Here is a 27,818-nt window from a genome sequence, read left to right as displayed (position 1 = left end):
ATAAAAGATTATATGACAAAAAAAAAAAAAAAACCAACTTTAAGGGTGTTTCCCAAAAATATTCCTAACATGTTAAAAATCAAACTATAGAAAATTATATGACAAAAAAAGGTAAATTAGCTAATAAAATAAAATTGGCATTATTTTAGGAAAAAATCCCCTAAATTAGTGTTATTCATGGTTAATCAAAAGTTATATTATTACAAAAAACTAACAAAACATTGTATTATTCATGATAATTTTTCTTTCTAATTTTTATGCTCCAAAAGTAATAACGTAAAAACGACTGCCCTCATACATATTTATAAAAATAATCAAATCTTTGACAACTTGACCTTTTTTGTGTTACCTTAGTCGTTACTATGTTATTGCATTACTCTAATGTCAAAAAAATAATTTCAAGTACAAATGAAATAAGAAAAAAAATATGTAAGTGTTAAAACAGCAAGATCTACCCTAGCAAGTGCAAATCGTCCCTACGTTCAGAGCCCTCAAAAAATTTTAGTTTTCAACTAATGTTAAGGTTCGAACTTTTCTATATATACAATAATTTAGGAGGCCAAAACTAATCTTTCGCCCCGAGCTCCTAAAAACCTAGAATCAGCCAAATAAGCAATATTTGTTTTATTTACTTTACGAAAAATGAAAAATATATGAACCCCTAAAAACCTAAGATCGGCCAAATAAGCAATATTTGTTTTATTTACTTTACGAAGAATGAAAAATATATGAACGAGATAAAAGTAAAGTGAATATGTAGATAAATTAAAAAATTATGTCACATATGTGAATGACAAATAAAGAAATACTCCCTCCAATTCTTTTCGATTGTCCCATTTGGATTGGGCACGAAAATTAAGAAAGTAGAGGGACCTCTTTGAATAGTATACCCATGTGATATAGTGGATATTGGGGGGCTAAATAGTGTATTTTAGTAAAAAAAATAAGGGTGTTTTAGTAATTACATGAATGGTATAAGGACAATTTGGTTCAAAAATTACATTCTAAAATAAAAATAGGATAATTAAAATGAATTACCCAAATAAGAAAATGAGACAATTGAAAAGAATTGGAGGGAGTAGGATAGATCATAGCCAAAAATATAAATCAGAAAAATTAAGACGGCTTAAAAGCAAACTTTTTTAGAACAGAGGAGTATCACCAACAAAAACTATAAGGCATACACATCCTATCGGTAATTGACCAATATATTCTCACACCCGAAAGTGACCTTGGCTATCGGTAATTGTCCGTCATTATCACCTATATGGTTTCAATTACAAAGAATAAAAATATACAGCCAAATCACTAACCATAATGGATATTTAATCTACTCCTTTGGTTTGTAACAAATTGTTATACTTAGTTTCTATCTTTCACTTAACTAAAATTTTCTTTTTGTGAAAATATTTCATTCATCCATATATTATACCTATCTTGTAATATCATCCATACAATTCAAATAGTTCTACTATTTCTAATCTTTGTGCAATATACATTGGGAAAACATTTTGAAAACAGAAAATAGGTTCTACATCACAAGTCTTCTAAAAACTTAGGTGCAATATACCTGAGGCTTACCAGCTTATCAAATCGCGGAACACCTTGTATTTCCAATTGTAGGTACACTTCTAGACTCGTCAACTCTTAAAAATTTCATTACTAATATCATAAAATGCCCATTGCCCAGTCTTTCCTTTAGATAGATTTTAGGGTCGATTATGCAATATTACCTTTGTAATTGATAACAAAATGATTACTTTCGGATTCCAATTAACACTTTGTACCAAAAATCATCCACAACTTCATACAAATATAGGTACAGGTGTTTTAGTTGGTCAAATTTAACATATTTCAGTATAATCTGAAATTAAAAATTTGTATACCTTTAGACCCATTGAGGATGAAGAATGAGATAAATACTCAGCATTAAATGTCACAGCAATATCGCAAGAATCCAAGAATATATTATATATAACTAAAGGGGGAAAAAATCTTTCACACAAGTGCATTTCAAAAACATATATAATCCTCATTCAAATAATTCAATACAAAAGAGCATATATACTCTCAAAATATTAATGCAACAAACCAAGAATAAATCTATCTTAGAAGGTCGCCTCATCACTAACAAAGTATCAAAGGCAAGGTACACCTAAGAGGTTATTCACAAATCACAATCAAATTACAGAACAAGCTTGCTAACTGCCAATTATGTCTAATTTGGCTCCAGTTGCACATTTGTTACCACCCTTTCTTTTCATTGTGTAACCACTATCTTCGTTTTTTATCCAACTTTGCCCCTCCCTAGATAAAAACTCTCACAATCACTCAATTCACTTTATCTCTCTAAACCTCACTAGAACTTAACTTAAACTTAACTTATTGCAATTAAAGCTTCATGATAAAATATGTTTTACTACGATCGTATTACATTGCAACAAAAGGTATTTCTTCAGCCTAAATTGTGCTCAAGTCTGTTTGGAAAATAAATCACCAGAAAATCATAGTTTGGTCTAATGATTGAAGCCTTTCACTTCCACCCGTATGATATCCTATCCCTCTTACATGTAGGGAATTGTCCTCACCCGAAATCAAAAATAATAATTCTGCTTTTTTTTTATCTCTATTATTTACTTTTTTGGCAAGCTGTATCCTAGGGCTTAAACGTCTGGGAAATATTTCTTGACGGGGAACCAAAATATGGTATTCTCTATTCATTAATATATGATGCAATTACTAGCAGAGATTGAAATGCCACGTAAATAATTAAATAGGAACAACCAAGTAATATAAAACTTGATTTTTTTTTATCTCTATTATTTACTTTTTTGGGATTGAATAGAACTTAAATTACTTGGTCAGCCCAAGTCATATACAATTAGCAATAAGCACACATCTACCAAAGTAGAGAAAAAAAAAATTACCAGCAAATTCAAAGCAAGACCAAGGCTCAATAGAAGCAAAACGTAAGGTACTCGAGATCAAGAAACCAAGCTCCTCTCCAAAAGAAGTGCTGGGTTTCAGTTTTTTAACACCTATCAAAAAAAAATACACTAAAAAGCACTGCAAAATAACTGTTATTGTTAGCAATATCATACCTTCGGGTCAACTGATAGGCAATAGTCAAAGAATACTCAAACCTTTTAATATATTGGATACTAAATCCGAAACTGAAAAAAATGAGGAAAGAAGCACATAGAAAAGAATAAACAGTAGCAAAGCTTGGAAAAACTAATTATCAAGAGTCATGACTAACCAAATATGACTCCATCTCTCCACATAAAATTTCATGCTTCAACAAAGTGTCAACCACTGTCCCTCCTCTTAAACAGACACACGCGCACACACACACACACAAATACACAATAAAAACTACTTTTAAGAAAAAGAAACAGCATATAAGCACATTACCCTGACGCAACTAAATACTAAGCATATACTGAGAGCTCCAAAGACCAACAGTCCATATCATTTCATGCACTCACAGTTCCCTGCACGGCACCGACACTCATCCCTCACACTCCAATAGCAGAAATAACTTCAGCTTATATGATATGGGAAGAGACCTACAGATTATATTAAAAAAGATCGTAATTCAATTTGAAAATAGTGACATGGTAAAACCACCAGGAAGCTAAGATGAAGCCACTGATATTCCTACATAGTAATAGTCTAGCAAAGACTTGGTCCACACTATTTTTATATGTACTAACCTAATAATAACAAGTATTGCTCAATGATTGTACTTGATTGTACTGTCAAATAAAAATACTTACTATTTTAATATTTTTACGGTTCGTATTCACTAAAATTGTGCGGACCAAATTCATACAAGACTTTCTCTTTTATCAATGGGAAGTTAAACCCCTAAAAAAGAAGCTATTACAGTGAGCTACGTGATAGAAGTGATTTTCTTTTCCACGGGGACTGAAAGGAAAAGTACAATAAACACGAGATTAGAGACAAGGTATTAACAAATAAAAATATTTAGTCAGACTTTCAACAAAGTTGAATAAAGCATCAACGCACCATTAAAAATAAGGATAAATACCTTTGGAAACTTCATATTTGACAAAGATAAAAAATAACACATAAATGAAGCTCGCACACCACTACCACCACCACAAAGTCATCTTTGATCTTCCTCCCCTCTTTTTAAATCTCTCGAGCTCCAGCTTTCTATCTTCGTTACCAGTTCACAAATACCATATTGTTGCACATGTCCAAACCATCTTAAATGATTATCTTTCATTTTTTCCTCAATATTTGCAACTTCTAGAACCTTTCTTATATCTTCGTTTTGAATTTTATCCCTCAAAGTATACCTACTAATTCATGAAAGCATTTGCAATTCTGCTATTCCCATCATTCTACTATGATCCTTCCCAAAAGCTCATAATTTTGATCCATATAGTAGCAACAGTCTAATGATTGTTCGATAAAACTTTCTCATTAACATTAAAGGTTACCTTGATCACATAATATTCCAGTAGCTGCTCTCCATTTTTGTCACTCACACTTAATCTTGTTAGATGTCTACAATACTCTGAAATATGGACCAAAGTATTTAAAGCATCCACTTGAAGAGATTTCTCCCTTTTAGCTTTATAATGTCTCTCGTTATCTCGTTTGTGCTAGAATTACACTCCATGTAGTTTTTGCTCCAACTTAATTACAAGACTCTTGACTCTAACTCTTTTCTCCATCATTTGAACTTATCATGTACCTCCTCTCAGGTCTTATCTACCAAAATAATGTCATCAACCCACAACATACACCAAGAGACGTCTCCTTGTATGATCGAGTTATCGCATATAAAAGAGAATGGCTTAAGGTCAAATGATAGACAACGGTCAATAGAATCATGTGCAAGTCTCGTTTTCTACCCATATAGTACTTTATAATTTGTCTCATAAGATGCATTGGTTTCATGGTAGATCTACTTGTAAGGGTGAAAGTTACTTTATTCTTTGTCTCACCCTTATCCACTTTATTATTTGTCTCCATGTACTTTGTTATTTGTCCCACCTTTATCTACTTGGCATAAATCCAAGTCGGTTCTTTTATATGGGATACATCTTCATATACGTATCTTATCATTATTTCCTATAACTTCATAGTATAACTCATGAGTTTTGTTCCTTGATAGTTAGAGCAATCTTGTACATCTTCTTTGCACTAGAATACTTTTTCTCTAGTCATTGGGCATCTAGTTTTGAATAGATTAGTTACCAAGTTACTCCAATTATCCCTAGCCATATTCATACCTCAATAGGTATTCCATCTAGCCCAACAGCTTTCTTTAGTTTTATTTTCTTCAAAGCTTTATCCAACTCTAATTTTTTGTATTCTTCGCATAAAATCTCTATTTTAATCGAAGGGTGTAGTTGTTATATCCCCTACAACATTCCTTTGTTCTCTAGCTCATCAAAATATTCTCTCCATTGATTTTTGATGTTCTCACCCTAAAGTAGAATATTCTTATCCTTATTCTTGATACACGTCATAAATTGTAAAAGTGTAAAAAATCTCCGTATTAAGCCGCATAGATATCTGATGATTCGACCGATATTTAAGCGTTACAATAACGACATTAGTCCCATAACTGCATCACCATCACGTAACCGCAATCGCGAACATAATCGCATTTTTACACTATGAAGTAAGTCTTTTTCACCTTTTTTAGATACTACTTTGTCAAACACTTCTTAAAAGCTTTTAATTTTGCCTTGTGGACTACCACTTTTGTCTTGGTTTTGATTTCCTTATAATTGGCCAAGTATTCCTAATTCCTGCATTTTTCTAATGCAAGATAAAAAAATTTTCTTTTCCTTGATAATTGTATTGACCTCCTCAGTTCATCATGTTGTATCCTTCATTATCACAAAACTACCACCAGATTCTCCTAAAATCTCCTTAGTTGTTTGAATGATGCTTTTCATCTTTGTCCAAGTATAATCTACATTCGAAGTCATCTTCTAATTTGCTTCTTCAATAACTTTCTCGGCAAAAAGTTACGCATTATTCTCTTTCGATCTCCACCAATTAACCCTACGTTCTTTTTTAACTTTTTACTTTTGGTCTTAGCTTAAAAGCAAACATCTAGGAGAAGGAGTTTGTATTGGATAGCTACACATTCTCCTAAATACCTTAAAGTTTAGACAATAACCTATATCTATTATCCTTGTCTAAAGGTAGTCAATTTCATTTGCGCTTACTCTAGTACTAAAATTCACCAGGTGGCTATCTCTTTTCTTAAACCATGTGTTAGCAACCAACAAATCGTATGAGCGCAAAATCCAAAATGGACTCTCCCTTTGTATTCCTAGTTCTATAGTCAAAACCTCCATGAACATTTTCGTAGTCACTGTGCCATACCCCTTCATGCTCATGCAAATCACCTCTAATATAGAGCTTTTATTCGTTGTTATATATTGCACCATATCATTGAGATCCTCCTAAATATCCTTTTAATTGATTCCTCTATCTCCATTTGCTTTATTCTCACTCGCGATGCATAAGCACTTACTACAATCAAAATATCTTGAATATATACAATTTTCACTCTTATAATCTCATCGTTCTTTCTGCATATCACTACTAAATCCTTAGATGTTCCTTCCTCGATAATAACACCTACTTCATTTTGATTTCTATCTTGTCCCAAACACCACAATTTACATTCCTACCTTTTATTTAACAATTCATTGTCTTTTGTAGACAAAACATGTTAAAACTTTTACCAGACAACCTACCAATATTACAAGATCCCATTCTTAACCTGAGGCCCTTGGTTTTCCTTAACCTCTTACAAAACATATATGCCGTTGCTCGTTGAGACCACACACAGGCTATGTGGCGCGTTGTTTCTGGACAACGTCCATAACACGAATAACTTGCCCTTGATTAGACACTGCACTCGGCCAATATTGCATCGCTTTTGGACCAGAACCTAGCAACCTTTGCATAATTTTCACTACACCCATAGCTAAGAAGTGCAGCGCATCGCTAAGTAGAGAACACCCCCACGAGAATCGAATTTGGGTCATAATCAGGGAGATGTGACTAAGTTTTATGAAGTTGATTGTCACTAAATTACCGGTCACCCCCTTTCTTGGGACCGACAAAAAGGGACAAGAACTTATGGGCTGGATCCGAATTAGTTCATAGGTGCTTCAAGTTTGAAAGTGAAATGTATAAATCTATAATAGATCAAAAGTACCATCTCGCACCTGGTTTGTCTAACCCAGGAAAAGAAGCGTCTATGACGACAGAAAATGGAAGGTAAGATACACTAATTAGAAAAATCATTCCTACAACGCATTAGTGTTCCTACATGGGAATAATAACCTTCCATGCTTTTGACTGCTATGATTCATGCAACTACTAATATTATACAAATAAAATCCTTAGGACATCTACAGATTTGCCTGCTAGAATCCTATATCACATTTCCAGTTTCATATGCCATTTACGGAAATCCTTGTCTAAATTATTCATGGACTCTTTTTTTGGAATGGTTCCTAGACTCTTATAAACAGGTCACTTAGGCCTTCTCAAATTTTTTTTTCTAAATACATATCTAGGAAGGTAAATTTTCTATCAAAAAAGAACAAGCAACCACTAGTAACTGTTATACATAAGATCAGAAGATCATAAATTGTTGAACAATATTTCAAAATGAATTCCAACAGTTAATCCCAGACTCTTTGTCTGTTTTACCTCGGCCTTTGTGCACTACACGCACTTGGGAGCAAAATTAACCTACTAATGTGAAACATACGGATACCTACAAAGTCAAGAGGCAGCTGATCCTGTTTCTCTTTCTGTAAATCTAATCAAGCCTAAGTTTCCACCAGATTCTACCTTACTAAACAGTCAACCCTACGGAGCAGGGAGCCAATGAAAATTGTACTTGAGCAGAAAATAAATGAAATAATTGATAATGGAACAAACATAATGATTTTATACTTCTATTCGAGATTCTCATGTCAGAACATCCCAAAGAGATGACCACACAGATCAAAATCAATGCAGTCTTAACAATTTCTCAAGAATGCAAGAGTTACAAATTTATTAACATTGCCTAATTGGGAAAAAGAAAAAGTACAACTAGGGCCATGCCTAAATCTCACTTTAAAAAGTTGGGGTAAATAATATGGGAGAAATAACAATTAGTAACTGGTAATATTATAAGGAGAAAAGGATTTAAGGGATATTAAAACTATAGGTTAGGCATTTGTTGGATAGTAAATGTTTTAAGAAGAGAACACTCCTATTTCAAAGCATTCTACTCCTTCATCAACACCAATCTTGTCAATTGCCCTCTCAAAGTTTCATTATCATTCATCACAAACCCACAATCTTATTTGTAATTTCGATATAAAAAACTAAATATTTATTTTCTTGTTTGATATTTGACATTGATTTTGCAATTTTGAAATCAAGTACTAAATTTTTCACATATGAAAATTACTTGGAAGAAGAATATATGAAGATTTTCTTCTCTTTGAAGCATTAGAAAATATCCTTCGAGCTTTGTCAATGGCGGTGAAAGGTGAAGAGAGAGAAGATGAAGGTGGTTGAGTGGTGATGATGGTGGGGAAAATTCTATATCTCAACTTTTGTAATATTCGTATTTTTTTAGTAATTTACAAATTATGATTTTTTTATAGTTTTAAATATTGATTATGTGTTTGAATGGCCATGAGTTCATTTTGACCATGATTAAATTTATAAATATTTTGTTGATAGCTTCTCATCAATAGTTCCCTTGAACAATTCCCCTGGGGGAGGTAAAGGTAAATATTACTCTAAAATAAGGGGGAAATAATTATCTAGTAATTGTTTTCTTCAAATCCAATCTAGGGAAGGCCTAGAAGTTAATGGTCACTTCACTAATCCGTTATCTTCCAAAAAAAAAAAAAAAAACTATTTTAGGATGGTACAAACTTATTATCCATATACATGCTTTGGCAAAAAATAATTAACCCCGACGTGCATGTATTCCTATTTTCTTGCATTCCTATACATTTGCTCTTACTATTAATTCTCTCCTCGATATCAAATTTGTTATTACATACATTTTACTGCTCAAGCCAATTCTCTAAACAATAATAATAATTGGCTGGAACAAGTAAAACAAACCCTTCAACACAGTTCGATGTTGATCTAGTTTGGAGTTTGGACAAGTAAAAGAATATCAAAGAACATTTTGTAGAACTGGTTGCAAATTGCGTGTTTTGATTTGGTACACACTTCGTCAACTACCTTTTAAAGTTAAAAACCAACAAACATAGTTAGCCTAGACTATCTCTTAATAGTTCTATCGGAAATATAAACCATCCTACCCATGGACGTAGCCATGTTCCACAACCCAAGAACGTCTGTTCGTCCTAATCACTACAAAACACGACCCAAATCGCTCAATTTGCCGTCCCGGTTTAGAAGACCTTTTTTTTAAGGTGTTTTGGCCTCCATTTACAAATTTATGAAAAAAGGAAGGAAGAAGCGAGATGAAACCTAGAAAACTTTAAAATCCCACTTGTATACAATTTCTTATAGCAAAAAAATCATATTAATTTTATTTTGTTTCAAATATACTGTTTATACATATTTTATCTTTTACCCTACTAAGTCAATTTAGGTTATGTTCCTTATTTTTGTTCTCATTCCCCGTTCCAAACCTAATGTCAATCTAGGTAACAATGATCCTAACCTTGCCTCGCCCCTTCTCCCATATACCAATCTTTGGATAGCTCTACCAAGTGTTTTGGCAAGTGTTTTGGCTTTGTTGTACTCAAATTTCTTATTTTCTATCCCCTCAATACCAAAAGATTACCTCAAGTTAAATCACTAAAGTGAAACATCGAACACCACAAAAAATATAACCTAAACCATTAAAGTACCAAAAGGTTTAATTATAGCCCACCCAGCATAAACCCAAAGCCTACCATTATTAATTATGCAACCAGGTTAATTTCAGGAGACAACCACTCTTATATTTTGAAACAAGTCCATCAACACCATATGGCGTTCATAGTACAAAAGACTAGTGAAAAATCATCACTACTCATTTTAAAACAAGTACTGTAACACCGACTAGGTACTCATCTCAAATTCTAGCTATCCAAAAACACAGCCATCATCGCTTTTGCGATAAACCACAGCATTTCAAATCTTGATGCACCGTGATTCTTTGACAATAACCACAGTACTTAACACATACAAACATAGACCACAAACGAACGAATCCCTTGTGAGATGATCTTAACTGTAACTTACTTAGTATCCTCTAATAAATTATAAAATGGTAACCCAAATCATGAATAAAATGGTGAAAAACATAACTGATTGTGATCAACTATGATCTTTTAGCTTGGGGACCTATAGTTCGAAAAAAAATCAAAATATAAAAAGCTAAAGTAATATCAACTAGAAACCTTAAATACAACAACAAATGATTATTTAAAATGTCTGAATTATAAATAAGCATAAGTTTGCCCATAAAACCTGTGGTTGGACATGATCTTACCACACTCTAAGAAGACTGCAAGGTAAAACTTTTCTGCTTTTCAGCCTTTTCCTTGTCAGCATCGCCGAAAAAGACAGGTTCACTTTGAAAACATCTATGGTAGGACAAAAATTCAGCCAGAAACAATAATCAACTTGAGCACTAGCCTCATAACATGTAAAATGCTATTCAAACCTATAATTAACAGTAGAAACTTAGAAATGGAATGAAGAAAATATTCCATATTAAATACAAAGCCTCATATTCAAAGTTCAAATATATATAAAAAAAAAATTTTTAAAAAAAAAGCCCTACCCAAAGTGTAGTGTTAAGTTAATGGAATGCACAGTTTGAATGCATTAAAGTACTAGAAACTTATTTAAATTCAGAGTTAGAATTCATTAGTTTGAAGGAATAGTGTTTAAGTAGGATATATGAAGAAGATGAAGTTATGTTTTAAGACTGATAATTAAAAGCTTAACATATAAGAAAATGTTGCAGCTAGTTTACAACGGCTCAAAGAGAAAGATCTTGCAACTAAGAAACCTAAATCAATCCAAACAAAACTCAAGCTCAAGTCTTTTATTTTGCTAAACCAATGATAACAACAATTCCTAAGTCTTCATCCCAACAATATGGAACGGTACATGAACAAAAACAAATAAATGTGACATTTTGTCGCAAAGAATTAGACTAATGATAAGATGGAGGAAAATTGTCTTTGTTGGTTATGCAGCAAACACCGAAAACAGCTTCAATAAAAAAGGTGGAAAGTTAGAAACCGGGAAATTTAAGAAAGGGTTAACATGAGAGATTAAGGCCTAAAAGTCCATTTAATGAGAAAGGTTAAGGTTATGGCATTGTTATTGATGTTAACATCATGTATATTCATTCTAATTTAGAAGCAACCATTACATACTCCACTATCATGGTGTCATTCTCACAATGTTAACCAACTATACATTTCTAGAAGATAATTCTCCCGGTCCTAGACTTAGCTTTATAATTTTGCTAATTTCTCTCATTTTCAACTAGGGGTCATAACAGCAAATTATGACAAAAACATAAGACAATATATATTATTTAAAACAAACAACCTGGAGACCACGGGTATTTTCGAGTCTATAGTTTTGAATCAGATCATTTTAAGATTTTGTCACATGCCTATATTCAATTGGGTTTCATATTTAGCTAACAGTTATAGTCAATCAGGTCTTGCCCCAATTAAACAGCCCTCAAGAGTATCACTTTCAAGTACTAGGATTATCACTTTGAGCTCTAGACAAATTCGAAACTTCTTTCTCCCAAGTAAATAAAAAGCTAGCAAAGAAATCTCTTATTCAACCAAGGTCCATAAAAGCTAAGACGTCATACTGAAGAACAAATTTCTAACCAATCAAAGTTTCTAGAATAAGTCATTGGCTAAACTTGAGTAACCATCTTATTGACATGAGAAATTCATCTCAAGCTTTTTCAATCTTACTTGCAACCTAAAACAATAAATGCTTGAAAAGCTGTTATATTTCTCAAAGGCCATTTTGGAAAAGTCTTGCACAATTCAAATCTGTTGATTCAGTTTTATATAAAATTATAAATGTAGTTTGGGTTTGTGTGTTTAATCTTGCAGCACAGCATATTCAAGCATTTTTGAAGATAAATACATTGATGTAATCTTACTCTTTTAAGGAAAACCAACAACTATAATTAAATTCTCCCTCAGAGGTACATTTGAAGCGATGGTACAAGAGCTGAAGATCAAGTTTTATAATTTGTGGACACTAATTGGTGAGCATACACAATTTTCAGAGCAACAAATTTAATAATCTTGACTTTCATGATCATCCCACGTTTTAATCAATGCTTTGAATGCTCTCAAAATTACCTTTAATAACCCACCCTAGTATACTAGCAATTTTTAACCCTAAAGCCCACAAATGACACGTTCCCCCAGATAAGAAGAGTACATGTTGCATCACAAGAGTGCCCGAAGGTCATCAACAGTCCATCCTATTACCCTCCCGTGGTTTTGAATCTAAATCCCGGAACTGCAGGTCGATCCTCCTATTGATGACAAGACTTGAACTTGCATTACAAAGTTCATCTCCCTAGAGTATCACAGATTCACAATACCATCAAATGCTATATCGTATCATTTTTTTTTAAAAAAAAAAAAGAAATAAAAACCTTGCGTTTCCAATTGCTCTCTTCAAAAAACTACAGCCTTTAACTTTTACTCTGGAGCTCTGCCCCTTTATTTTCAAAAACTTAAATTAGACCAAGCACAGTACAAGCTTTAGCTAGTATTCAGACTTCAAAATCTATTTTCAAAATTTTATAGTAAACCATGCCAACATACACAGCCATAAAAGATCAAAGCCAGAAATATCACCCATACAAATTCCATGTACACCTAGAGGATTACATGATATTTAACTTTGTATCAATTCCATGTACACCTTTATTGTGCACCCTAAGGCCCTGTTCTTAATTTGAAATCAAGTTTTACATTATTTCATATGTATATATCAATTTTCATCAGGAAAAACAGCTTTAATTAGTTAAAGACATTTATGCACAGTCATATAAAATTTTAATGAGTAAAATTCCAAAGGTTAATAAAGCACAGGTCCAACAGGCTCAATGGCTGGCCGACGTATGAAGAACTAGCTAAGTCGAGATTTTTTTGTAGTACAATTATAATCAGATAGGTCAGCTTTTATCAGTAAAGAGCTAGAAGAATCAGTTCAGCCACTATTACCAATTTACAATGTTATGTTGAGGATTAGTCTTAAATCACTACTTACAAAAAGCAAGTCAAACCTATCGAAAGACGAGAAGCTGAGAGTTAATGCTTAGCATCAGCTTGATGCATTAGCAATTTGTCCTTTCATTCATAAAAAAGATCCCAGACCACACACACCAGATACGAGTATATGACCAAACAAAATGGATATTTCCAAACAAAAGAAAAATTCTAACCAATTGCCCCCTACAATCCCAACCAGGGCATGTTGAAACTGATAATAACAAAGCATTACTACATTGGTCTCTTGATCAAAATTTCATCATAAGATAACCCCAATATACAAGCTTTCTATGCAACTTCATAGGCAATTCAAATAATCCATGTAAATAAAAGAATCAAATTGAACACAATATTCCTTTCAGATTTCAATAAGAAAAGTTATAGCACGTAACATAAAACAGAGAATTCCAGCTTAAAATCTAAAGGAAACGCATTGACATATGTCCCCTTACCCCCTCATAATAAAATAGCACCCCTCATAAGATGATGAGCTCTATTTTCTTTAAGATATACACCCTCATCCTTATTTGATATTTCCATTTTTCATTTACAGTTTCTCCTGCAGAATCTTTTTACATCACATTAGTTAAACACTATATTACCTTGACTTGGGTACGAATATTAATTACGAGTGCGGATCCAAGTATTTAAGTACGTCATTTTTTACTATTTCTCAAACAAAATTATTTAATTTTTAGTTTTTATCCCTAAAAATTACTTCCACCGTTCCAAAATACTCGCAACATTTGCTTTTCCACGCAGTCCAGTGCACTAATTCAATCCTTAATATCTATAATTATGTACAAAAAAAATTATAAAAATTAGATATTAATAATCTTTGCATCGAGACGAATCAAACAAGATCTCAATTGACTATGTTTTAACTTATAAATTATAAATTAATCACAAATTAAAGGAGATAAGTGAATAGTGTCATTATATCCAATGTTGCGAGTAAATTCGAACGAAGGAAGTATTAAATATAATCATAATAATTAATATAATAGTACCTATAATATAATCATCAAGTCATAGCTATTAATAAAACTTATTATTGACTAATGAAACAATAACAAGTAATAAATGAAATTCCCTCTCCGAAAAAAGCAACAAGATAGAACATCATCCACACCTAGAAGCATCTAAACCAACTTCCAAAATAAAGTATAACCTACACAATTAATTGGTAATGATTATCCGGAAGAGAGCTCGCACAATCTTGTTTTAGATGTCGACATTAAAAGTATAATAAAAAGTTCTAAAAATAAACCAGCTCTAATACGAAAGCCTGAATCATATAATGAAGAGCTGAAAAAGTTCTAAAAAATAAACCAGCTCTAATACGAAAGCGTGAATCATATAATGAAGAGCTGACTATAATGATTAGAGATTGTTCAAATTCTTCAAAACCTTTCTCAAAAGAAAATTATCTAAACCAAAATATTTGGGAGTAGATTCTAAAATACAACATGAGCCAAGGTTAAATTAGAACAGTATCCCCTGGTGACAATCAAGACCATTTTGTAAGGAGAAAAATCATCACTTTGATGGAAAATACCTTCTACATAAACATCCGTCCGAAGGCCACAGAAGGAGGTAAAGCAAAAGTCTCCAAGGATAGCTCTCACAGCCAAAAAAAAAAAAAAAAAAAAAAAAAAAAAAAAAAAGAGACAAACTTGATTGATCTAAGAATCTCTTAAATCTCCTCTATCTACTTTAATTTGTACCCAATTTCTATCAGTCACAATGTATCCTCCCAAAAATATTTACCCTATATACCCCCGTTATCTCCCTTTCTCCAAACACCATCCTTACCCTTTTTGCACATCAAAATGACACTGTAAACCCAGAAACATAATTTTTTTTTTTGAGTAGACACAAGAAAATTTGTAATTATGACCAATCACTAAACATTCCAATTATTTCCAAAAATGTGATGAGCCAGAGATGGTACCCATCTCCAGCAAAATGACGTTATGAAAAGAAAGTGGAAGAAAAAACGTGGCAATGTAGTTAACAGAAGTGTAAACAAATGCAACAAAACAAAGGGAAAAAAGATACTTAGTTACAGCAAAGAGACTGATTAGCATTAAAATGATGGGTCGTGAAAAAATTTCACACCAGCATATTTAAACTCCAAAATATTATAAGCACAAAGTCAAACAAAGTAACTTAACTGTCACTGAAACTTCAGTCCACATACTCCCAAAATACCATCTCCACTAACATATCAGCAACCTGAAATAACAAAACTGGCATAAACCAACCAGCAAAAGAAAGAGACACGGAAAGCTGCATCACCTATTCACTAAATGCAAAATACTGAAGGAAAAAATGCAGACTGTCAGCTACAAAATCACTCGATTGTTTGTCAGCCAAAACAACCATCACGCCATTTAACGCTTGTTTCCACGACCCTGAAAGCCAGCCTTCTTGGGCCTCCCCCCATCTCTTCCTTGAATTGAAGCTGGGTCTTTCAACATCCTGCTCAACAAAGAAAATCAACAAATTACGCCTAGAAATAGCAGCAGCTAACACAAATCCTCCATATAAATCCTACCCAAAGTGGCCCCTCTTCCCAAAAGATCCAAGCGAGATGGAAAGCAGACAAACAAATGCAGAATAGCATACAGCACATATAGCAACTTACTTCTGTTTCTTATTCTGCTGTTTGATGTTTAAGACTATATCCCTAGCCTTTCTCTGGTGTTCTCTTGATTGCGAATGCAGGTCCAAACCTTCCACAGTTCCACATTCAACCTTACAAATGCGGCACATAATGCTTCCAGCCATCCACTTTCTTGGATTATCAAAAGGTTCCCTCTCCTCCTAAAAAAAGGTACCTCTAGGGGAATAAGCTACCAGAAACAAATCATCTTCTAAAACCAATATGCCTAAGAATAATTCAAAACAGAAGTACTTACAGGGTAAAAACCACCTTCACATGCATAACGCTGAAAACCAGAGGCACCCTTAAATTCAAGTTCACCCATCAGAGGGCGCCCGGGTTTCTCACCTCCAAAGGATTCTCCAAAAGGCAGGTGTTGGTGAAACTTTTCTGCTAGGGGAGATTCTCCCATCCGTGGATGGCCACCAGATGAACCAAATGTTTTTACATCCCCCATATGCAAATTCCGAGGACCCATATGATCCCTTTGTAAATGTAAAGGGAGCATATCTGGATTATGAGGACCGCTGGCCAAATGCTCACCTGCACGCAAATTACCAGCAAAATCACGTTCACCCCTAAGCAAGTGATTGGGAGGAACTGGAAACCTGTTATCATGTAATGATTTCCCAAATGGTTCGTTAGGAAAATTATTTCCACCTACATCCCCATAGGTTCCGAATGATCGAGAAGGAAACCCAGGAAATTCCCTACCAGGACTTCCAGGTGGCACACTATCCATGCGGGATCGACCAAAAACAGGACCAGTTGCTGAACCAGGAAATTCAGGATGGTGTCCAAAATCTCCTCTCCTCCTGCTATCATCAGGAAAACTAGTAGCTTGGCCCTTTTCAATAGCATGATTAAGATTTGGAGGAAACAATCTTGAAGGGCCAGAACCAGCAAGAGAATCTTTTTTCAATCCAGAATTACGGTCAAATCCATGTGGTCCTTTGTCAAATACGTGAGGACCATGATCAAGTGCCCCGGATGTTGGAAATTGAGTCCCATATTTTGATGATGGTCCGGCTTCAAAATGAGATGGTCTTGGAAATTTCCTCGAATCGTGTTCAAAGTCCCTATGAGGAAAGTGTTGCAAATGCTCTTCATGGAATCGATTCACCCTTCCATCTCTCATCCCAGGTGCAGACATAGAATCATGAGGTGAAGCATCACCAAACTTCACAGCCCCAGGCTGAGAACCAGGATGAAGTGACCCATACGGAGCTCTCTCCGTGGATCCATGAGGAAGTGGCTCTGGTTTTCTAGCATCAAAATAACCAGGCCTCTGAGGAAATGTTTCATTTTCCATTGGAAATGGAGGACGGCGCTCGACATCAGCTTGTTCTCTCCCCTTTGCACCAACATGAAAGTCAAGTGCACCATGCCTTTGAGCAGCAAATGAGGGTCCAACAAAAGGTTCGCCAGGAGGATTCTGCAATTGGCCACCTTGATAAGGAGGCATATTACCTTGACGATAGCCCATATTTCCAGTTCTAGCATAAGATGCTGATGAGCCAGGGATTGACATAGCCCCAGATGCATTTTCCTGAGGCAAAGGACCAAGGGGTTGCTCATGAAGAGGGGGCTGGGAGTTCTCAGGTGCATTGAAAGGTGGTCTTGGAGGAGCTTGTCCAGGTCCTTGTGGTCTCAATTGATTAAGATGATGTCCCGCTGTTGGCTTCTGGGTGTTATAAGGATGAAGCGTGGATTGTGGCATAGATGCACCACCAGGTCCGAGGTGTGCTGAAGGCCCATACTGCATTACTTGAAGCTGATTTCTTCCCTGACCAGCAGAAGGAAATGAATTTGTACCAGAATTAGAAGCTGGTGCAGCTGCACTAGCTCCAGTGTTAGTTCTATGCTTTAAGTCCTGCACCTCAGCCTTCTTCCCGACATCTTTAAGATCCTGAGCACCATTTTTGGTCGAATTTGCACCAGGTGACGGCTTTGATACACCCTCAAATCCATCTGCCTTGATCCTTGATTTGCTATCCTGAATATCATTTTCCGAGACCTTAGGCTCTGTAACTGGTGTTGTCCTGTTGTTTCCATCAGCACCACCATCTAAAGCACTTTCTGATTTTATTTTAGTTTCATCCTTTTTAAACCCAGCTAAATCTCTAGCCTCCTTGTTCGGATTATTTTGATCATAAATGCTACTATCCAACATCTGATCATGAGTCTTTTCACCACCTGTAGCTCTTAAAGGTTGTTGGGATTGACCAGTCTGCTGTTCAGAAAGAAGCTGATTGTTCATTCTCATTGAATTAGCCTGATTTACAGGGGAGGGCCTAACCTGACCCAAACCAGTAAGTCCAACAGCAGGAGCATATGTTTGGTTACCCGTTCCTTGAGTGGCTGGTCGGGCGGCATAACTTTGAGTAGCATTAGGTTGAACACCATACCCTAGTCCATAATTCTGCTGAGGTGGCTGCGTCAGTTGAGGAGGACCTTGGGCATGTGCTTGAGCTGTCATAGGTGGATGTGGCTGTGGATGTGGTTGTGGCTGTGCAAAAACATGTCCATGAAAAGCTTGCTGCTGTCCATACTGCTGTTGTGTAGCCTGCACACCAGGACGCTGCTGAACCGGATATCCAGGCTGCTGCGGATGAGGCTGAACAGGCAGCTGCTGTGCTGGAGGCCTGCTTGGAGGTTGAACTTGTGCAGATGACAGAGCTGGCTGTTGACTTGTAATGTTAGGATAGGCTTGAGCAGGATACATCTGAGAAGCTTGAGGGAAATTCCCCTGCATTTGCACTGGGTACTGAGGCTGGGCACCAGGAATTTGCGTTGGACGTGCAGCTCCCACCTGCATTTGAGGTTGAGGCTGTGGCTGGGGATATGATTGGTAACCAGTTACAGCATTCTGCGTCTGAAGTTGGGCACTAGGATTCATAGGCTGATTTTGTTGAGCCGGAGGATGAGCAGACGCCTGTAAATTCTGTTGCAAATGAGGTTGTGCTTGTACCTGAGATTGTGGATGTGGATAGGGGTAATGCTGGGTTTGCGTTTGGGCTTGCGAAGGTGGATAAGGTTGGGCATTAAGATGCTGCATCTGAGTATGAGTTTGCTGATACTGAGGTGGCTGCAACTGCTGTTGAGAAACAGGCTGCGACTGAGAATAGGGCTGAGATTGGGTTAATGGCTGAGACTGGTTATATGAAAGTGCTTGAGATGGAGGTGCTTGAACTTGAGTTTGCATTTTAGGCTGTACATGAACCGATGGCTGAACTTGTGGTGGTGCATTGACAGCTGTTAGTGCAGTTTGGGCTGAAGCTTGAGGTTGCGGTTGTGGTTGGGGATGTGTAAGAGGCTGGGGCTGAGCATGAGGCTGGACCTGCTGTTGAGTCTGGAGTTGGGGTTGAGTCTGAGTTTGACCATAAACCTGTGGTTGGGCTTGCCCATAAGCCTGAGGAGGATAACCTTGCACAGCCTGTTGTGGATACTGTTGAGCACCTTGCTGATACTGATAGTAATATTGATATTGCTGTTGGTAAGGATCATATCCAGGATACTGCTGATAGTACTGTTGGTATTGCTGCTGGTATTGTTGCCACTGTTCTGCAGTGGGCATTGCAGCTTGTGCTGCTTGTGGTTGCACAGTAGAATTGCCTCCGTGGTTAGAATCTTGACCAGATACAGCAGGAGCAGTAGTTTGAGTTGTCTGAGCTTGAGAAACCAGAGTTCCTGTCTGAGTCGTCGTCTGGCTTTGATTTGCTGAAGCTCCAGCTCCAACTCCAGTGGATGTATTATCCTGTGCAGTGCCTGACTGTTGCGCCTGAGATTGTGCACCCTGCTTTGAGGCATTTTCCAGATTGATTTCAATACAAGCATTGTGATAAAATATGTCAAATAATAAACAAGAGGTTACGTCTCAACTCACAGGACAGTTTTGCGCATGTTCCTGCACCTGGCGATGCACAATCTGAATTCCGCATCTGTTGCATAGAACTGGAGACTCTCCAAATGAACACGAGGAACAATGAGATATGCAGTCACATAAAGCACCTTGCCATGTACATCCAGTCCTATAATACAGGCAATGAACTTGAATTTTCCCTATTGTATCTGCCAGTGCTTTATTGGACTCCGACAGTGGCTGTGATAGAAAAGAAACATTATCACAATAAGAATGCGTCGTAATCACCATACAGTTAACCAAAAACCAAGCATCACTGATAAGATAATAAAGCAAACCTTGCAATCTGATTCCATCACCCGGTACCCATCATAAGGACAAGCATGTGTTGTGCTAACAACATAAGTCAGACATGGCTTACAGTATAAATGAGTGCATTGTGCCTGCAAAGCCTCATTTGGATAGACAAGAAGATGACAAACAGGACAGAAGTATTCTCCAGCAAGCGATTGAATATTTAAGATGCAGTCATTGTCAAAACCCATGATTAGGGAAAGGAAACTGCGCGGTGCTTCCTGTTATAAATCAAGCAAACAAAATTAATGTAATTATTTTTAGCAGCCATCCAATCTTCAATCCAAAGCCTTCTTTGACTCTCAAAATCAAAAATAAAACATGAACACAACAGACGGAATATGCACAAAATTAAAAGAAATAAGAAAAAAAATCAACTTCAATTAATGTCCAAAAAATTAAAGCAACGAAAAAAGTTATCAAAAACAACACATCTTTGTCGTCAATAAGCAAAATGAATTAGTAGTATAAAAAAATTTACAGCAACAAAAATCATCATAACGCACATTTTTCTAAAGATACAAGTCCGAAATAAAAATCGGCTAATTTTGAGTTAGATTTACAACAAAATAACGCAGATTTTGACATGCAAGAAGTACACAATATCAACATAAACGAAAACTGAAAAACTTACAGAAAATGAATTGAAATCAGTGTCGCGGGAAATGAAATTTTTCCAATTCAAATCCAGAAAAAATTGATAACTCTTCCTGCGCAAAAACGAAGCTCGAAGACTTCAAATCATATCGCGAACTAAACTAATTCAGAACATTGTCATCAATTAAGTGAAGTGAAGAATTAGGGTTTGTGAGGAACGGAGAGGAACGGAGAGAGAAAGCAGAGGTGGATTTTGTGTTTTTTTTTTTTTTTTGAAATTGTATTTTACCGGTTTACGAGCTGATAAATTATTAGTATTGTATAGGAGAATCTTTTTCCATAATATTGCCTAAATTTAAATTAATTCCCACTTTGTATTATGTGGGAAAGTATTTCCCACAGTACCGTTCATGTAGTATAGGTTTTGGAAAAAAAAATTTTTTTTTTAAATATAACCGCTAGTTGAAATGACGATTTTGTTTAGAAATCTTAAGTAAACCGCTATATGATATGGCGGTTTTGTTGAATTTCAATTTTTTTTAGAAAAAAAATAAAAAAAATTAAATATAGCAAACCGCTACTTGAAGTGGCGGTTTTGTACCTGTACAAAACGGCTGGTTCTGTTTTCATTTGGGCACTTGTACTCACTTGTTCTTCCTTCCTCCTTCCTCCTTGCTGCTGCCGATTTTGTTTTTAAAAAAAAAATTTCTTCAATCCTCATTACTTCATATATTCACAATTCCTCTCATTCAACTGAATTAATCAACTACATTCTCATCTTCTCCTTCTTTACTTGTTCATTTTCATCATCATTTAAGGTATTAATATAAACCCTAATTTAATTCAATTTGCAAATTGAATATTTTGTTCATTATTGTTGTTATTTGAAGTTATAAATACATTGATTTTTTGTTACATTCTCTTGATTTTATTATTTAAGCTTACGTTTTACACATTTGTAGTTGAATTTTATGATTTGGTTTGTATGCATATAAATTGTTTGATGAAATGCTTCAATGAAAGTTTATTACTTTGTTGGGTTAGTTTAATGGTTTTAGTATATATTCATGGTATTTTTAGCTTTATGTTTGAATTGAAAGTTCTAATAAGTGTTCTAATACCTTAATATGACAAATTCTTGTATTCACATTTATACTTCCCTTACTCATAAGCAACAATAAAATGTATATGAAATCACATGAAAAACATGTTTGTGTTTGCAGAATATGGATCATTATCCCGTTATAGTGTATTGGGGTGGGGAAGTAAGTTATACTGGATCCGATGTTGTGTATAATGGAGGATTAAATACAATGATGTTTATTCATGGTCAGAATACTAATTTTGAGGTGTTTCATAGCAAAATATGTGATGTAATTGGTTGTGATCGCAACTTTTTTATGTTAAAAATGGAGATGAAATATCCGATGACTGGGAAAAACACGTGTAGCTTTTGTGGATTTAGCGGTCATAATAAGAAAACATGCCTTCGAATCTTATCTATGTAACAGCGATCATGGTGATGCCGGACCCAGTTGATGATCCATCAGTGCTTACGCTTCAGGCGACACACAGGAGCGTAGCTGCGTGGGCCGTGGGAGGGCTCCACTGCCTAATTGGTTACTCGTCAGCAATACCAGACGAGTACGTTACATTGGGAGGTGGATGACAGGGTATTAGAGGATGACGCGGATGATGTTACGGTTGATAGACATGCACGAGCGTACATCTTGTACCTGTTTGGATGCATCTTGTTTCCAGACAAGTACGGTGACTTGGTGCAGTTGATCTATCTCTCTCTACTGGGAGACTTGGAGCGCGTAGATGAGTACAATTGGGGAAGTGCTACCCTAGCGTATCTGTATCATAACTTATGTCGAGCATCTCGTAAGGGTGCCAAGGACATTGGTGACTGCTTGATGTTGTTACAGATATGGTCATGGGAGCATATTCATATAGGGAGGCCCATAATCCGGACGATTCGACCCGATGGGTAGCATGATCAGAAAGATGACGCGGATGATTTTGAACTGGTGTTAGGTTCACAGCATTGTCGGGGGATGGATCCTTTAGCAGTAAGGTAGCAACACTAAATTCACCATTCAAATTCATAATTTCACTATTTTATGATACATAAAAATGTTAAACAATGTTCATTTTTTTGCAGCTGGCTTCGCGTATATCTTTCGAGATCTCACTCCCCATATACTCTCGTCTACTACAGAGACGCACTTGATCGACAACGGGACAAGCAGGTTATTAACATTTACTATTTGTATTAGTTATGAATAAATTGTATATATTACTAAGCATATTGATTTCTATTACAGATGACATGACAATCTTACACAGCGGCTAAGATGGACGCTCTGCTACACATATGTACATCGGGCCACGAGATTTGGAGATCGCGTTGTCCACTTATTTGCTTTGACATCGTCGAGCTACATCTCCCGGATCGTGTCATGCGTCAATTCGGTTTGGAGCAGGTTATTCCGCAAGACTGTGACACCCAACCTCAACTACATGCGATCGATCAGAGGACTGGGGAAAGGAACTACGTCGCACGACATAGATCGCATGTAGATGCGTGGAATGACCGAGCATCTACATTGGTTCGAGGAGATAACTTTACAGGTCATAGCTCTGGTATGTACATGAGTTGGTACAGGCGTATCTCCATATTACGCCTAACGAACACCACATTTGCGCAGTCAGGATCACATTACCATCCGACATCTACGTTACTGGTAGGTCTTCTTTCAACACTCATAACATATAGTAATAGTTTTATGTGACTCTTTTAACAATATAATGATAACAAACAGGCTGAGCGCATCCGATCGGTGCTCATATAATGCAATGACACCATTCAAGGGGCCGCTACATCGCCAGTTGATGTGGGGTATCGGCTATGTTCTCAGACCGTTGGCTTCATTAATGCGTCGTTGACCGATCATTGAGTCAGGCGGGTTATGATTACCTCATACCGACTCCACCCATCATTGGCGAGGTAGATGACACATTCCACACTCCTTCTCCACGGAGTTCAGCCCACCGAGGTAGCTCTTCCGGAGGATCCAGTTCTCGGTCCACAAGAGGTCGCCAGCGTTCATCTACTCGAGGTCGGTCTTCCAGATCGCCATCGACATCCAGTACTATGTCGCCATTCGTTCCTCCAGCTTCCATCACCACTCCTCCTCCACATCCATCGCCTCCGCAAAGGATCATCACATATCAGCGTGCTAGTCAATGACGAGCTCCTGCTCTTAATGTCATTGCGGAGGTTGACGAGTTCACACCATCATCATCCACCGGTGCGCAAAACAAAAGCGGCCGGGGGTTGTAGTTTAACAAACTTTGTATATGCTTATATGATTTGAACTTCTTGTATGACTTTCCATGATTGTAATATATCTTTGCATTATTTTCATAATTAATTTTTTCAAATCAACCTGGTTCATAATTGATTATTATGGAATAGATGATATTAAACTAGTTTAATTCAGGTTGCGTTCACTATTTAGGGGAAATGAAAGAAAAAAAAAAGTTGCAAGCCACAAGCAAACCGCCACATGAACTGGCGGTTTACCAGGGACCAAACCGCCACATGAGATGGCGGTTTGCCTTGACCAAACCGCCACTTCATGTGGCGGTTTAGTGCTTAAGGCAAACCGCCATCTCAAGTGGTAGTTTTCTCTGAAAAATAAAAAAAAAAAAATTCCACGTGGACACTGGACGGTATTGTGGGAAATACTTTCCTAAATAATGCAAAGTGAGAATTTTTTTTTTAAGCAATATTATGGGAAAAAATTCTGTATAAGACGGTCTCAACACTAACAATAATAATGTTAAAATTTTAATTTTAAAAATTTAAAATTGGTTATGTATTATTTTATCTTTATCTTAATTTACTACTTAAAACATGTCAAGCTACTATTCATTACTGTTTTTAGGTGAAATTGTACATTTTAAACAGTATAATATGATAGTCTTCCAATTCTTCACCCTGAGTCTTTTATTTCTTCTGCCTTCTTAACCGTTTGTACTCTTTTAATTAGTTTTTGTACTTTACCCACTTTTTTTTGTAAAGGTTTCATCTTTGATCCGTTTTTGGGTTCTGGGTATTTATTATGAGTGTTGCTAAATTTCGCCAACCTTTTCATTTTATCGCCACTCCCCTTCAAAATTACATATTTGCCCTTGTACTTTAAAAAATTACAAAATTGCCACTGGACTTAAAAGTTAATTAATAAATGTAAATCACGCTTGATAACACTATTAAGAATTTAATGCGTAAGATTTGTCTATATATATCGAATTCTGAGATGCGTATGAAGTACGAATTCAAACACGGTACTATCTCTCTAAAAACTGGTACTATCTCTCTAAAAACTGTTAAAGAAGTGGTAACCCGTAATTGGGTAAATATGGCTAACGAAAGCGACTATGAGTCGGATGCGGTACGTAAAGTTGTCGTTGCAAATTAAAAAAAAAAAAAAAAAAAAGTCGCACATAAGTTGGCGACTGAACCATGGTTCAAGTGCACCAAATTGGGCGACTAATCATGGTTCAGTCGCACAAATCTGGGCGACTGAACCTAGGTCCAGTCGCCCAAATTTGTGCGACTGATTCATGGTGTGGTCGCCTAATTCTGGGCGACTGTGAAATTTTTTTTTTTTATTTTCGTATTAATTTTTTTTTAAATTATTATTATTATTATTATTGTTAGTACTATTATTATTATTATTATTATTGTTGTTGTTGTTGTCATTATTATAATTTTTGTTGTTGATAATTTTAAATTTTTTAAATTTTTTTATTTACGTAATGTTTTTATTATTATTAAAATTGTTATTTGTTCTTGTCATTATTAATTTGACTTATTGTTATTTATTTATTTATTTATTTATTTATTTATTTATTATTATTATTATTATTATTATTATTGTTGTTGTTGTTGTTGTTGTCATTATTATTATTATTATTATTATTATTATTATTATTATTATTATTATTATTATTATTATTATTATTATTGTAGTCATTAATGTACTTAATTTATATTATTTATATTTCAAATTTGCAGGAGTTTGAAAACTTTGGAGACAACGTAGACTACTCCGGTAGCTTTGTTACGGATAGGGAATTTATCTCCTTAGATGAGTTACATAGTTGGGCCGATGCGATAGCAATAACAATCGGTTTTCAATTTACACGTGCTTCTTATAAAAAGAAAGAAGGACGTTCTAGAGTCAGTGTCTATTTAAGATGTCACCGCTATGGTAATATTATGGGTGATGTACATAATCTAGATAATACTGCCCGACCTGGTTTTAAAAGTAGAAGTTGCGGGTGTAAATTTATGATTATAGGAAGTAGTCGTAAACCACCAGAAAGACCTTGGACGGTAAGGGTGTGTCCTGGTGAAAAAGGAAAACATAACCACCCGTTCTTGGTGTACAGAGATGGTCATGTAAGGGCAAATAGGATTAATGTAGATATTCGGGAGCACATACGACATCTTAGTGCAACCGGAATGCAACCGGCCTTTATTATGAATTCTATTAGAGATAATTTTCCTGGTTTTTATGCTAGTATGAATCAGATATATAATATTAGGCAATCAATAAGGAGAGAAGAGATGGAGGGAAGGACTCCCCTTCAACACTGTCTTCATATGGCCACATAACTTAATTATGTGGTCTGGACAGACTTGGATAACGAAGGGCAATTGAGCAGACTATTAATTGTAAATCCTACCTCTATCCAAATGATACGTACGTGGCCGTATGTTGTGCTGATAGATACAACGTACAAAACGAACAAACAAAAGTGGCCACTATGTGAAGTAATCGGAATGACGCCAACCAATCACAATTTCTTGGTTGCGTTTTGTTTGATGCGAGATGAGGCGGCTGTGTCGTATTCGTGGGTGCTGCAGAGATTGAGAGATATTTTCGGCACTGCTCAGACTCCTAGCGTCATTGTAACTGATCGAGACGAAGGTTTGTCTGCAGCTATTCGTGACGTCTTCCCAGGTAAAAAGGCTTTGTTGATTCATTATTGTGGTTATATCTAATGATAATGTCTTAATTACGTTCAATGTTTTGTTTAATGTAGATGTGCGGCATTTGTTATGCATCTGGCATATTGGCAACGACGTTGAGAACATGGTGGACAAGTCGTGCGGCGGCAAGAAAAATCAACAAGGGCAGGTATTCAGGAAAAGTAGATGGAACCCCTTGGTTGAAAGTTCTACAATCGGGGAATTTGAACAGACATGGCAAGTGATCGTCAGTACGTGGTCGGTTAGGAACAAAAAGGTCGTTCGGTATTTGACTGGAACATGGATTTCACTTAGAGAGAAATTTGTCCGTGCGTGGACGAATGATTGTTTACACTTGGGTAACCAGACTACCAGCAGAGTTGAAAGCCAACACTGGATGGATGCACCGATGGCTTTGTACTCTGCAGCAACATTTCTAAACATTTCCATTGCTTATTATGGTTCTGCTGACGGTGATTCGCAATACAATTGTTTGGTTCTTCCGTTAAGGAAAGCATCGGGCGTGAATAGTGTAAATAAAGTAATACATATATGTTGGGTTAATGGAAATCATTTTGTTCAACTTTTAATGAACGACGATTCATCCCCTCTCCCGCCAATCGATGAACGTTGGAAACAAGCAGCTGACAATTTCACCAAACATCTTGACACACATTTCACCACGAGGATTATGCTCTAGAATAATCTACGCGGGCCACGATCACGACCAACTAATAACACCGCTGACGATGCTGTAAATTTAGATACTCCATAGAATTTATACACGACATTTATTGTATATAAAATTGTATATAATCCATAATTATACTACTGGGTATACGAATGACATTCATTGACGAAAATAAATGCAATAATTAATGTAAATAGTTTCAGTACAGACTATGCAGGGTCATGCCCTTTAAAAATTTGCCATTCTTCAAATAAATCTCTACAATCATTAAGGTA

The 27,818-nt window shown here is 35.8% G+C and overlaps 1 protein-coding gene across 11 annotated transcripts; it reads right to left on the bottom strand.

Annotated features, from left to right (window-relative positions):
• Positions 1-119: 119 nt before the first annotated feature.
• On the bottom strand, positions 120-21,090 carry LOC130826797 (uncharacterized). Of its 11 annotated transcripts, XR_009047115.1 has the most exons (9): positions 20,841-21,088; positions 20,191-20,427; positions 19,877-20,092; positions 16,247-19,786; positions 15,973-16,151; positions 15,665-15,806; positions 15,500-15,560; positions 10,538-10,631; positions 120-3,038 (listed from the first exon to the last, which is right to left on the bottom strand). XR_009047115.1 is itself a non-coding variant. In XM_057692389.1 (6 exons), exons 2-6 carry the CDS (start codon positions 20,395-20,397, stop codon positions 15,719-15,721), a joined length of 4,233 nt encoding a protein of 1,410 aa, XP_057548372.1. In that variant the 5' UTR covers positions 20,398-20,427; positions 20,841-21,090; the 3' UTR covers positions 15,388-15,718. The 11 variants fall into 11 exon arrangements, 2 of the variants coding, with proteins under 2 accessions (XP_057548372.1, XP_057548373.1); XR_009047110.1 differs by having other exon boundaries at positions 15,500-15,806; positions 16,247-19,789; positions 20,841-21,081; XR_009047114.1 differs by having other exon boundaries at positions 121-3,038; positions 15,500-15,806.
• Positions 21,091-27,818: the final 6,728 nt, after the last annotated feature.

The sequence above is a fragment of the Amaranthus tricolor genome, chromosome 11, assembly GCF_026212465.1.
Source record: "Amaranthus tricolor cultivar Red isolate AtriRed21 chromosome 11, ASM2621246v1, whole genome shotgun sequence".
Lineage (NCBI taxonomy): Eukaryota > Viridiplantae > Streptophyta > Magnoliopsida > Caryophyllales > Amaranthaceae > Amaranthus > Amaranthus tricolor.
Note: the sequence above shows the minus strand (reverse complement) of the source record. Positions and strands in the feature narration are given on the sequence as shown.